This window comes from Cryptotermes secundus, unplaced genomic scaffold (genome assembly GCF_002891405.2).
Source record: "Cryptotermes secundus unplaced genomic scaffold, Csec_1.0 scaffold374, whole genome shotgun sequence".
Taxonomy (NCBI): domain Eukaryota; kingdom Metazoa; phylum Arthropoda; class Insecta; order Blattodea; family Kalotermitidae; genus Cryptotermes; species Cryptotermes secundus.
This window is the reverse complement of record NW_019741302.1, coordinates 1,192,301-1,206,132: the sequence shown is the minus strand read 5'-3', so window position 1 is coordinate 1,206,132 and position 13,832 is coordinate 1,192,301. Positions and strand designations below refer to the sequence as shown.

At 36.8% G+C, this 13,832-nt stretch overlaps 1 protein-coding gene across 5 annotated transcripts in view; it reads left to right on the top strand.

The window, feature by feature from the left end:
* LOC111872695 (phospholipid-transporting ATPase ID) overlaps positions 1-13,832 on the top strand; it is a 242,203-nt gene that overhangs the window by 207,137 nt on the left and 21,234 nt on the right. For 4 of the 5 annotated variants that reach the window (XM_023866826.2, XM_023866825.2, XM_023866824.2 and 1 more), the window contains 5 exons: positions 2,883-2,992; positions 6,084-6,275; positions 10,591-10,762; positions 11,332-11,436; positions 12,051-12,273. In XM_023866826.2, coding sequence (XP_023722594.1) covers positions 2,883-2,992; positions 6,084-6,275; positions 10,591-10,762; positions 11,332-11,436; positions 12,051-12,273 — 802 coding nt within the window. The remainder of the gene's footprint in view (positions 1-2,882; positions 2,993-6,083; positions 6,276-10,590; positions 10,763-11,331; positions 11,437-12,050; positions 12,274-13,832) is intronic. The other variant, XM_023866823.2, reaches the window with a different exon arrangement.

Sequence of the window (13,832 nt, the reverse complement as noted above, 5' to 3'; positions counted from 1 at the left end):
GAGCTTCATGGGTTTTTAACCCCACAGCTCCACCTGAATAAGTATTCACACTCCTCGTGCCACGCTGGTGTGGTGGTCCCCAGGTTGCCGACGAAGATGGTTGGTCTTCATTGATATCACTTTCTGATTCGCTACCTTCAATGTCACTCTCAGAATTGTCAGTACCACAATCTGAATCGGAGTCATTGATTAGCTGAAATATGTCGGAATCTTCCAGATGAGACGATGCCATGATCGAACTAATCAGCTTGACAGAACACTTCCAGCCACAAACCAAGCACTCAGTGTAAAGAAACTGTATAAAGAAATGTAATCTTAGTGTGCAGCCGAGCTCAATAACACTATGCCGATTTTATTTCATTCGCTCACCCCTCATTCCACAAGAATTACGTCATGGTATGATCACACTTTGAAATTACGCTCGACTGAACGCTTCCAGCCACGAAGCTATTACGGTGTGTGTTCATACAGTAACACGATTTCATAAAACAAAACCTAGCTTTCAACTCTACCAGAACAGTACACGTATTGTTTAGAAGAACTCTATATGCAACAACACGTGACTTTATATCATTCGTCCACCCTCCTACACATTCTAGTAGTAGTACGTCATATAGCCTACGATAAACTCTAGACACAACATCCGCTGTGTGACCGTGACATGCACAAGTCTCGTCATCCAGCACCTTGCATTCAGGGGTATCCAGAACGTATGAATTCTTGCAGAGAAACAAAAAATTGCGAAATTTCTTTTTTGGAGTCAGTGCAAAAATTTTAACATGTTTTATACAATCTGTAAATTACAATATCTGATTCTATATTCTTTCAAGAAAAAAACAGCGTTTATTTCGTTCGTTTATCACAGAAATTGCAGAAATAGGAGCAAATTTAGTAAGTGACTTCAATTTTTACGGATTTCTAATCGCGGGTATTTAAATTTATTCCGTACGGCTGCCTATACCGGAATTTAAATGCCCGTAGGATAAAGGTTAAGAAGATTAGTGAAGTAATGCCATAGTATCTGGACTAATGGAGGAAAGGATATGCATGAACAACTGGAGAACACAGATAATCAAAATTAGCTTCCTTGAACTCAAACTCAAACACATGTTAACAGCATGCTATGATGAGGCTAATATCATACTGTGTTATGTGTGTGTTACGGTACTGTATTGCATCATTCTCAGACTGGGGTCTTTTTTTTTTATTAATTTATTGTAGAGGAGGCTAATGTTTTCTTGTAAATTTTATGAAGATGGGTGATATAAAATGATTATGATGGCCTGCACTTTCATATTTGGGCTAATTGGTGGGAGGGTAAGCATGAATAATAAGAAAACACGTACCCAAAGTTATTTAGTGTTGAACTCAAATTGCATCATAACTAACTCAGGCTACTGTCATGATTATAATTTCACCTACTGTAAGGACATTCATAGCACAACATAGTGTCTGGGTGGGTGATATTGAACCTTGCTGCACCTTTTAACTGCATAACCTAGCAGATTGTAACATCATGAAGGATGATGTTACAAAGGAGGCTGGGAGATGTGAAATAGAAATGAAAAGTGTTATTCGCCTGTATATATATATGATTGTGCCTAGGTTTTATAACTTTCAATAAATATAATGCATAAAGAAATCAAATTGTTCTGTTTTGCTTTGTGTTATATAGCCTTGGCATGGACCATGTATAAAACACTCTTGCCTAGCAATAAACAACTTCTGTTAAACTGTTCCATCATGTCACAATATTGTTGTTCACAATTTTATAATATAATGTAACGTGTTTGGAGTAGATACGTCCATGGCAATGCAATAACAGTGGGCCATTGCATAGACAGTGCCGAGACAACGAACGCGTTCCCCCGGAGATGAATAACAGACGGCCGTTGAGTACCAACGGACGAGACGAAACATGTTACCGCCGTAATCTATAGAAATCGTTCCCGAACAAGTGAGATCGAACCTTGGCGAATGGTGTCCTTTATCTGGTCCGCAGAACACCTACATAAGCCGAGAGCGACAGAGCTACAACAACACAGAATTAATTAGCCTTCATAGACGACAGTCAAGATCTAGCCTTCATACAAGACAGTTGGAACCAAGCCCTCATACAACATAGTTGGAACCTAGTCACCAGAAGCCAAGTGATACCACAGGCGATAATAACTGTAAAGAGTGTAAGAGTGAATGTCCAATAAAGATTCGCTGAATCCGAGACCCACGTGAAGTTATTTGTCGCGTGACTTAACCAACACATGACAATATGATACATTTTACGTATTTTGATAACCATCAACTGCAACATGCAGCGATCAGACATCTTTCAATACTTTAGGTCATCAAGTTAATCATTCTGTTCACATTATGAACACCAAATATAAACTATTAAAGGTAAAGTGTATACTTATGGTTCATGAAAACCATATTTGCTGAAAGACTCAAAATTAAACAAACCTTTAACTTACCACAGATGGTCCTGGACACTCTTTAATGCACTGTCACTTAAAAGTAACATAACTCATGGTGTGACATACTACTGGACTGCAAAACATAAATAAGGATTTTTGTGTAGCATAGAAGTTATTTTTTGCCTTAGTCTCATGTTGTTTCACTTGTTATACATTTTTCAAGCTACTAAGCTTTTGCACTCATGACTTGCTTAAATAGTTCAAGGAACTTTGGGAGGATATTTGGTGACTGTGCTGGGGCCTAGTACCATGGTAGCCTGCTGCATGGGCTGCTGGTTGTATACCAGAAAGGTTATGCCCTATTAGAGTTGTAAGATTTCCTGCCTTTATTTATAAGAGGTTGAATGTTATAAACAACATATGTGTTGTTGAAAAAGTAAAGTAAGTTGAAATTTCTTCTGTCCTCAGGTAAACTGGAATACCAAGCACAATCACCAGATGAAGCAGCACTAGTATCAGCTGCACGAAACTTTGGTTTTGTATTTAAGGAACGTAGTCCCAACAGTATCACAATTGAGGTAAAGTAGCAGTATCTTAAACTTTGATGTGTTTGTGGGAAGCATTGATAAAATTGAGGCGTGTAAGAACAAATGCAGGAAAATGGAGGAGTGGATCCAGGTCTTCTGGTGAAGAGATATTTTGTCAGTCTGACTACAAAAGTTGGATATACCTACAGATGGTTGTGGCAATGATGCCAACTATTTGAATCACAGATACAAGCCCAGAACTACTCATAAACATTCATGGTAGTTAACCCATTGGTATACTATTTAGATACCTTCAAATATGTGTATAAAATCAGTTCTCAGTTCTAAACATAAATGTGTCAATTATCGTAGAACTTCCTTACAGGTCTGCTGCATCCATTGTTGAGTAGTTAACTAATTGTACTTCAATCCAGTGATGTTTCTTAGGCATTAAAGTATGAGGGTAAGTCAATAAGTAAGTTACAAAAGGATATAGAACTTAAACAAGTAAGAGTACTGATTTGAAAAATGCCTTTATTTCTCAACATAATCTTCCTGTACATTGAGCCACTGGTCCCATCATTTCACAAGCCCCTGAAAACCAGCAGTATAAAATTGTTTGGGCTGCTGTCAGAACCAGGCAGTGACTTCCGTTTCTACAGCTTCATCGTCAGAAAAATGTTCAGCCGAAAGATGATGTTTGAGAGGGCCGAACAAATGGAAGTCACTTGGAGCAAGGTCGGTGCTATACAGAGGATGCTTGAGGACTTTTCGCAGCGTCTCATTTGTCTTGTTGGCAGTATGGGGATGCACATTGTCATGCAAGAGCAACACACCTTTGGTGAGGAGTCCTGAACGCTTACATTGAATGGCCTTACGAAGTTGGTTTGTCCTTGAGGCTGGAATGTGGTGAGCAGTATGCCTTCATGATCCCGGTCACTGCCTGGTTCCGACAGCAGCCCAAAGAATTTTATGCTGCTGGTTTTCAGGGGCTTGTGAAATGATGGGACCAGTGCCTCAGTGTACAGGGAGATTATGTTGAGAAATAAAGGCATTTTTCAAATTGGTACTCTTATTTGTTTAAGTTCTCTATCCATTTGTAACTTACTTACTGGCTTACCCACGTAGTTTACACAACTGAAACAGATGAATGTATCACAGCTGTCAAAGTATGCCATTTAATAAAGGAACGTTGGTGCTTTTACTTTTGTCAGAATACAGACATTTATTGGAATAGCCTTTGCTAGGCCTCTGCATTTCTTGACCCCCCCCCCCAACTTAAGACATCCTGCATTGATTGTGATATGCCACGTTGAGATAGGGCTTGGATTCATATCCATGAAATCAGTATACATTACTGTTGCAAAAGTCATTAGGAGACCATGCACTCAAAGAGTTCTTCTGACAGTTCTGGAATATCATGGTCCTGATCAGCAGAGATATAATTGTATGTATATATGTTAATGAAAACTGATGCCGGAAGCAGCATCATCAGCAGCGACTTGAAGCACAGAGCAAATGATGCTCGAGACGCTTCAAGTTCGTATAGCAGAGTGGTTTGAACAGCTGTTGTACTGCGATGTGGAAAGCAAATGGAAATGCTACCACATTATCACTTTTCCTGGATAGTCTCTTTCCAAAAGCAGAGATACCATGTATGCGAAGATAGAGGGGTGGATAGAAGTGACCAGAAGACGAAGAAGACTTAAGATGATGCTGGATGACCTTGGGGACAGAAGAGGATATTCTTATTTGAAGGAGAAAGCTCTAGATCGCATTAAGTGGAGGAACTGTTTTGGAAGAGACTGTGGACCTGTCGTCTGACAGATTAATGATGAATGAATGAATGAATGAAAGTGTTAATGTTGTGCCAGTCTGGGTCTGTTCAGATTTGTTACAGAGACTCAACCACAGTTTTTAATGCTTGCTGTCCACAAAAATACACACCAACAGATTTAGAAAGAGTTAGAACTGTGGTGGCTTCTTCTAATGAAGTTAATGTACTTTTTCTGAATGATATATATTGTATTTTTCCTTTTCTTATAACCAACTTTCAACCCATTTTAAAGGCATTTAGATTATTCATTAATGATATTATTAATATTCACCATGATGTCTTTTGTTATGTGCATACTTTACTCTCCTGTTGACAAGAAAATTATGAGTCAGACTTTTCACTAAGGAAAAAGATTTCAGTCCATATCAAGTCAATAAACTTCTTGATGATTTTCACCCACGTACACAAGAGTTCAACATAGCATATTGAGTTATCCTGTGTCTCCTTACTATACGTTAATGGCTGACAGTGATGTTGACCTTCCCCAAACCACAGACTTCTCTGCAGCTGTTGAAGTCTGCAGATGAAATTATGAGTATGGTCCATTATTCTCTATTTCCTTATAAGTTTACCTTGCTTTGATTTGAATTGTGTATAATTATGGAAGTTGAATATTTGTATTCTCTCAGTGGAACTATACGTGTAGTTATACTCAATCCATTGTGGGAACAAGGGTACATCAACAGTCAGTCAGTGGCGTATATTGTTACATCAACAGAAAGTTCTCTTTTAAACATATGTACTTCAGCTTTCATACACTGGTGGGAAATTCAAACATACTTATAAAGGACTTTTCTTCTATAATGTTGTCTGTAAAGGTATGATGTACGCTGTTTTGTGGAGCAGAGGGACTCTACTTGGCTGATCTCCATGTCCCAGAGAAAGTATAACTCTACAAAAGAATGTTTGGATTATTAAGTAAAGAATCAGTTTTGTTTTTATTGATATAGTCAAAATTATCATTTTGTGCTTCAGTATTGCTATAATTGATTAACATAGGCAGGCAGCACAGTGACTGCATATGCTTAGATAATCCTGAGCTGAGAGTTAAGAAACACTAAGTAGCATTATGAACTAACTGTAATTAAGTTTCAGGTGTACAGATTATGCCACATATCATCAGTGCTGGTCCCCCCCCCCCAATTCAGTATGTGCCAGTATGCATACCACCAAAATAGTTGATGTGTACTGACAAATTCATCAAAAGTTAAACATTTATGTTTTGACCTTGAAGATTGCAGCATATCATTAAGTAATTTTCACTGTATATTGCCTAAGTATTCATGTGTCTTAATGTTTTAATAGGTGATGGGAAAGAGAGAAGTGTATGAGTTATTATGTATTTTGGATTTCAACAACGTACGGAAACGAATGTCAGTTATTCTAAGAAGGAATGGAAAGTTACGACTGTACTGTAAAGGTGCTGATAATGTCATCTATGAACGTCTTAAGGCTGATAGTAGCGAAGTCAAAGCCAAAACTCAGGAACACTTGAACGTAAGTAAACCACATAGCTTTTAGGATAAAAACTGAATGAACACTGGGTTCTTAACTGAGGATTTTGAGTTTTAATTGTTTATTGTTTATTGTTATTAAATAACTCCACAAATCCTGTACAGGGGCTTTAGCACCCATAGGATATAGAGCTCGTCAAACTGATACAATCTCATACAAAACATAAAAAGATACATGGTGTAACATTAAATCAAGCCATATCATAACAACATAGATTCATACACTGTTAGAAATACAACCTTTTACTTCTTANTACTCCAAGTTCATTCGTCACAATCATTAAACATTAATCATAAAACAATATCACATAATACTAAGTAATAAACATAATTAAAATTAAAAAATATAACATACAGTTAATCCCATTTACATCCAATCAGTATTTACAAATTATTTTGATTAAAAAACTCCTCTAATGAATAAAATGACCATGAGCAAAGATATCTCTTTAATGCTGGTTTAAACAATTCAATTTTATATGATAATGATTTTATATTTATAGGAAGATGGTTAAATATCCTCATTCCAATAGCATATGTCCCTTCATTATATATTGTTAATCTAGCAGATGGAAAATGAAGGTCAGTATTGTGCCTAGTATTTAGACCATGAATTTCTTGATTAGTTTTATAAAGATGCTTATTTCTCACAACGAATATCATCAAAGAAAATATATATTGAGAATAAAATGGTAAAATTTCCCAATCTTTAAAAAGTTGTCTACAAGAGTCTCTACATCTAGTCTTAGTCATAATACGGAGTATTCGTTTTTTCATCTTAAAAACACTAAGACTATGTGGTGAATTACCCCATAATAAAATACCATAAGATAATAATGAATGAACATATGCAAAATATATCATTCTTAGAGTATTCTCCATCATAAGGGGCATGACAATCCTGATAGCATAACAAGCGGAACTTAACTTTTTTAAAACATGTTCAATGTGCCCCTTCCATGACAACTTTTCATCAATAATCAATCCCAGAAACTTGATATTAGTAAGATCAGTGATATGCTTATCTGCAAAAGTAATGTTTAACTCAAGCTTCTGACTATTTTTAGTCCGAAATTGTAAAAGATGTGTTTTGTCAAAATTTAAATACATCAAATTACTCCAAATTAATTCCACTTAATCTGTAAAGCCATATCTGTGGAGTACAGGTATTGTTTGTACTCATGCAGTTAATTGTACCTATATTTTCTCAATTTTTTGCAATTTATCACGAGATTCATAGTGTTGAATGAACGTCTTGTATGCAGATAATGAGTGTGACTTGTGGCTAGAGTGATAGGCACAGAAGCAACAACATGATTCTGACTTATTAGTCTTTACCCAGTAATTTTGCCCTTCATGCCACTTAAATACCCCTCAAATCCTGGATAGTTTACTTTTTAAAGAAGGGTTGAAGAGGTTAATTTTGAATTTGATGTAGCTTCTCCCTGCTGTATCCCAGATAAACCAAGCATAGCATGACGTGTAAGGTGTGGAAACAATAATGTTGACTTGATACTATTCTTAAGTGTAGTCATCTGTATAGTTTTACCTAGTGTACAGTAATTAGCTAATATATAGTTCAGAATTTAATCACAGATCATTCTCCTTTTAGTATACACTTGGTTGTCGACTTACGACTGACTTCCGTTCTGACTGACAGGTTGCACGTCGATCTGGTCATATGTCAACCATATATTTATTAACAGTATTTTGTAACCTTTCTAATCTTTTTATCGTCTTTATAATTTATTTTTAAAAAACTTTTACATTTTAATCTTTTATTTTTCATTTTTTATGGTCGTAAGTGCAGCCAGTCATAAGTCGACGAATAAGTGTATATATTTTTGTAACACTGATTTGGAAGTGCAGAGATGAGATTATTTAATAAGTCTAATATTGTTTGTATTTTCAAAATTATTTCACGTAATGAAATTTCAAACTACTTGGTTCTCAGAATTTGGACGTTGTCTGATATTTTAGAAGCTGGGAGACGTTTCAGAAACTGGATCTGTTTCCATCCTCAGGTGGGAAGGGGGAGAGACATACTCTGTTGGGTCCTTCAGAAGGATTTAACCTCATTCACTAGTAGGTGTCTCTGCCCCCTCACCTGAGGACAGAAACACATCCAATTTCTGAAACATTTGTATTTTCAGGGTTCTAGAATACCAGACGATTGACAGGGTCCAAAAACCCAGTAATTCTGAGTGTTATACGCCATTGTTGGAACCCTTTACAATCTTCCCTGAAATTTGTTCAAATAGTTTTTTTCTTTGTTTTCCTGCTTGTTTGCTTGTTCTATCCATTTAAGTATGTTTTACGTTCTTCAGAGTGAAATATGCTCAGAGTAGATCCTAGTGGTGGGGTGGGCTCTTGTTAGCATGATAATGAACCATTCAGATTCAATGAAAAGCAGGAAATTATTTGTGCAGCTGAATAGTCATCAGCTTCCAAAGAAAGTCCATGCTAGTTGACGATAGTGATATATGTAATGTCCATTATAACGTAATATTGTGGCATGTAGACCAGTTGCTGGGCAATGACCGCGAGATAAGAAAATATACAACAGCTGTTACTGAGTAACAGCTTCGCAAACGAGCATGTTTCCACAGCAACAGAGGGACTGTTTTTTCTGTGCAGAGGATGTTACATAAGGACTGTTACCGCAAGAGTTCAGTTGGAAAGAAAAATCTCTGGTCGAGGGCCTGAAGTGGCCTGATGCCAAAACGAACTTAGTGGTGGTAAACCACCAGTCATGAAGTAACTCTTGACACTGAGTCAGTCAGTTGAGAGTTGCTGTAGCTGAGGCCAGGGACAGTCTGGGAACCCAGAGTAAGGGGAATGTCTGCTGTTGGAAACCACTAATGAGCAACAACTAGGGAAGACTGAAAAGACTTTGTGTGCTGTAATTGCAGTGATCTTTGGATTGTGTAACTCAGTGACACTGCCATGGTTATTTGTAATTATGTTTTGTAAGTGCTCAATAAATCCAATTACCAATCCAAACTCTGTCTTTAGTCACTCTAAAATCGTTACAATATTATAAATTTGTTTATATGCGGTAGCTGAGGCAGTTATATGCTGGCTTCTCACAGCAAAGGCCTGGGTTTATTCCTCGGTTTCTTCATATGAGATTTGCAGTGGATAAATTGACACAGGAGCAGATCTTTCTACATTTCTTCAGTGAATAATTTCATCATTGTTTCATATTAATCTACCACTGGCTCATGAATTATGCAATAATCCTGACCAAGCAGCACATATGACATCTTCTGTCTTCAAGTTGGGGATTTCGTCTCTGACCCAGCACTTGGCTAGTTATAGAATAAGAAAGTTTTTTAATAATAAATTTCTGCAAGAGTGTACATGTTGATGCTTTGCAATACTGTCATCTATTAGTGACTATACAAGGAGTTTGGATTGCTAATTGGATTTATTGGACTTGTGTAATTCATAACTACAAGGAATTATAACACAACTGTTAATCTACATACTTGATGAATCACTGTAGCACATGCTGTTCAGTCTCTTATAATCTTCATTAGTTGTTGCTCAGTAATGGTCTTCACTAGGTTACGGTGCTCTCACACATTTTTGCTGACTGACAGCTGGCTTGTAGCTGACCCTCAACTAACTGCTAACAATCTTGTGTCCTTTTTATATAGCCTCATCATATACTGCACAGAAAACATTCCAGTGATCTCTTCTGTTGTTTTGTGACTTGTGATTGAGTCAGTGCCTACAGACAGTTTGCTTGTTTTATGACGTAGGAGCATGTTACTGTTCCATTGCCTAGCAACAAACGATATCTGTTGTTAAACTGTTCAGTCATGTCACAATACTAAGCAGTTGCTTTGGGTAAGCATTTTTTATGAGTTCTCTCCACTTCCCAACCTTCCCTGAGAAGCCTATGGTTGCTGCTGTGGGCTAAGTGTTGTTAAATATATTTACATTGTACAAGTTTGAATAATATTTCATTCATTACAACTTTTCAGACATATCATATGGATGGAAGCGTCTGTGAATTATTCATATAAATATTGTGCACTTCTCCCACCTCTCTCACAGACACAGAAAATGCACAGAACTTTGTATATAAATTACATCCTGGTGCTACAGAAACAATGAAATTAACAAAAATTGCAAATTTTCTGAAGCTGTTTGAGATACCAAATGTTACTTAAAATAGTAGACATTGTTGTAACTGACTACTGTAAATTGAAGTGTGGTATTTGATGTCATACTGTAATGTAAATTGTACAAAATAAATGAGCGTGTGAAGTTATGTTCATATGTTGCAGAAATTTGCAGGCGAAGGCTTGCGTACATTGTGCCTGGCAGTGCGTGACTTGGATGAAGTGTTTTTTAGTGACTGGAAACATAGGCATCAAGAAGCTGCACTTGCTATGGACAGTCGTGATGATAAGTTGGATGCTATCTATGAGGAGATTGAGCGAGACATGACATTAATTGGTGAGTGGGTGGTGCTGAAGAAGGAATCAGGATGTCATATATTGCTGAGTCAAACACATAGGCATAATCGGACCCAGAAGAATGAATTTGTTGGCCTCATCTAATAATTATTTTAAATGTTTGTATTTAGTTTGAAGATATTAACAAATACAGCATAGTTTCCTTGATTTGTATAGACTTTGTGGAAGTTCAAACCTTTCTTGAGACGCAGTGTTTCATCTTTTAAATATGATTTTAATTGAATTTTTCAGGAATGAACATCTGTATTTTCAACCTTTGCTTTCATAGGTATTTTACCTACACCAAGAATGGCAGTTAGATATAGGAGACCAGATTGGTAGACATTTAGACAAAGTATTGACCTGACACTGATACTGTATGCAGTCCTGACAATATAAAGGTTTTATGGAACCAGAAGGTTCATTATTAAATTCAAAATAACCCACCACTGGACCCAGTCCATTTCCTCACACCCTTTTCCCTGAAGAGCTATTTTAAGTGAATAGTCCCATTGCTGTTCATACTGTTGGAATATTCTTGCACAAATAAGAACACAAGACTTTTTTCAGGTGTAACTGCTATTGAAGACAAATTGCAGGATGGAGTGCCTCAAACAATAGCAAACCTTGCTCTGGCTGGAATTAAAATCTGGGTATTAACAGGTGACAAGCAAGGTGAGTAAATCATGAACTGCAGTTTTCACTCTCTCTCAAAAGCACTGTGCTTCATTGTGATATAGTTGTCTCCCCCTGAATATATTGTGTGATAAATAAAAACACTTCTTTTGAAATTTAAAACCAAATTTTAGGTCAGTGATAGAGTAATCTAAATGCTTTTCCAGGTGTCAGAAATATCATCTCCATTGTATTTCACTGCATGAAATGGATACTAATGGTCAAATATTTGAAATCTGACTTACCATATTGACCCATACTTTGTATTTTGATTGGTAAGAGAAAATATTGTAATACAATAGAACAATACATAAAGTGTGTTTTTACTTAATAAATAATTTTTTCGTTAGAATGAAGTTTCGCATAACACCTGAATTGAGTTTGGGGCACCAGAAACTTTACTAGATAATATTTCCTATTGATAACAGTTGTGAAATTCTTACATATTTGCAATTGTATGTTAAAAATAGTGATTATAATGAACTCTGTGATATGTTATGAGCTATATTTGGTTTTATAATCATTTCAGTTTAAAAGACTTTACTCCCTTTGTAGCTGCATATTGGTTAATCTGAGGATAAGTAACATTATATGTCTACTGAATTGGTTCACAGAAACAGCTATTAACATTGGCTATTCCTGTCAACTTCTAACGGATGAGATGGCAGATATCTTCATAGTTGATGGACACACGTATGATGACGTGGAAGCACAACTAGGAAAGTTTCGGGAAGCAGTGCGTAGTGCTGGTTTGGGGCATGGTGGTGCCCCAACAGCAGCTGCTGCATCGGCACCCACGTCTGTCAGCATTGTCACTTTCAGGTGGGACCAGCACAGGTAGCTACAGCTGGGACAGGCATATGCTTGCATGCATGCATGCATCCCCACTCACACTCCTGCATGAACCAGCCAAGCTTCAGCCAGAAATTTCAGAGAAGTAGACCAATGAATGGACCATTTTGTACTTTTGTGTGAATGGATGTTTAATCTTGTAGGCACACCAACTGTGTGGCATAGTGCCTGAAGCTGATGACTCTTGAGAGGGTAGTTCTGAACGTTTGTCAAAAGCTGTGTTATGCAGTGCGGTCACATTTTATGCAAGGATGCATTCCAGAACCTTCCATGATTCAAGACAGGTTTTCTCACAGGAACATGATTCTTGCCGAATTTTTTTGAGGTTCACATTATTTCAAATTTACTTAAAATGCAAACACACTGTGCTTTGTTTGCTAGACATATATTTTCTACATTTAATTCTTTGCGATTTTACATCCATCACTGGCCTGCATATTCATATATTCGCAATAAGGATGTGGGATGTGCAGGTAGGGTTGCAGAGTACGTGGAGCTGCAGGCAAATGTATATATAGATGTAAAGAAGAAGCTGGGAAAGCAAACCACAACATGGATAGTAGGACACACCACAGAAGATAGTACTCTTCATAATCTGACAATTTCAAGTCGAGCTTAATATAGTATAGGGGTGCTCCAGAATTAATTTGCATCGTAGCTTTAGTTTATGCTTAGTGTACACTGGTAGTGTATTGTGGAGTAAATTTGGAAATGGACTGTGTCTACAAAAGACACTTTAACTACCCATTATGTGTTTAGTTTTGTACAATTCATGCAAAAAATTATGAAAAATAATTAGCTAATTTGTAAACTTCATTTGTCAGAATTTATGACTTATCATATTCATGCACTATGCCATTTAGCCTTATGGCCACTTTTGTACTGCATGGAACTGACACTCCTGAAGTTGAGGTTTGGTACTAATAAATAGTTATTGGTGTGTGTTCTGTTGTTGAATATTCCATAATTTATTTTAATGTTTAAGCTGTTTTTCTCATATTTTGTAAATGTGGCTAAGAAGACATGTTATGAATGCCATACATGCTCAGTTACTCGAGAAGTTCCCTACATTTTATGGAACATGAAGGTTCATTATTGGGTTCACAAGAGCCCCCTACTGGACATTGTCCTGAGCCAGATGAATCCAGTCCATATCACCCCATCCTGTATCTCTAAGATCCATTTTAATATTGTCACGTGTTTATGGCTGTGTGACTAATAGTGACAGGTTTTATATTGGATGATTGAATTTATTGACACAGTCTCTCTTAACCCTTTGACGTGGTCATTTAAATTCCGCGGCCGCGGCTCCTGCGGTAATATATTCAGCCGGCCATTTAAATTTTGCTCGAAAATTATTTATTCATCATTGTTCTTAAATTCTATGAGATAGGAACATGAAACTTTCACTAAAATGATCTTAAATGGTGGTTTTATAACCTTACCTTATAATATGGGCGCCCTGTATCTCGGCCATGGAAGCAGGTTGTTTAGTATTTCAGCAGTGAATGGTACGCCTTGAAGGATGAAACTTTCACTAAAAT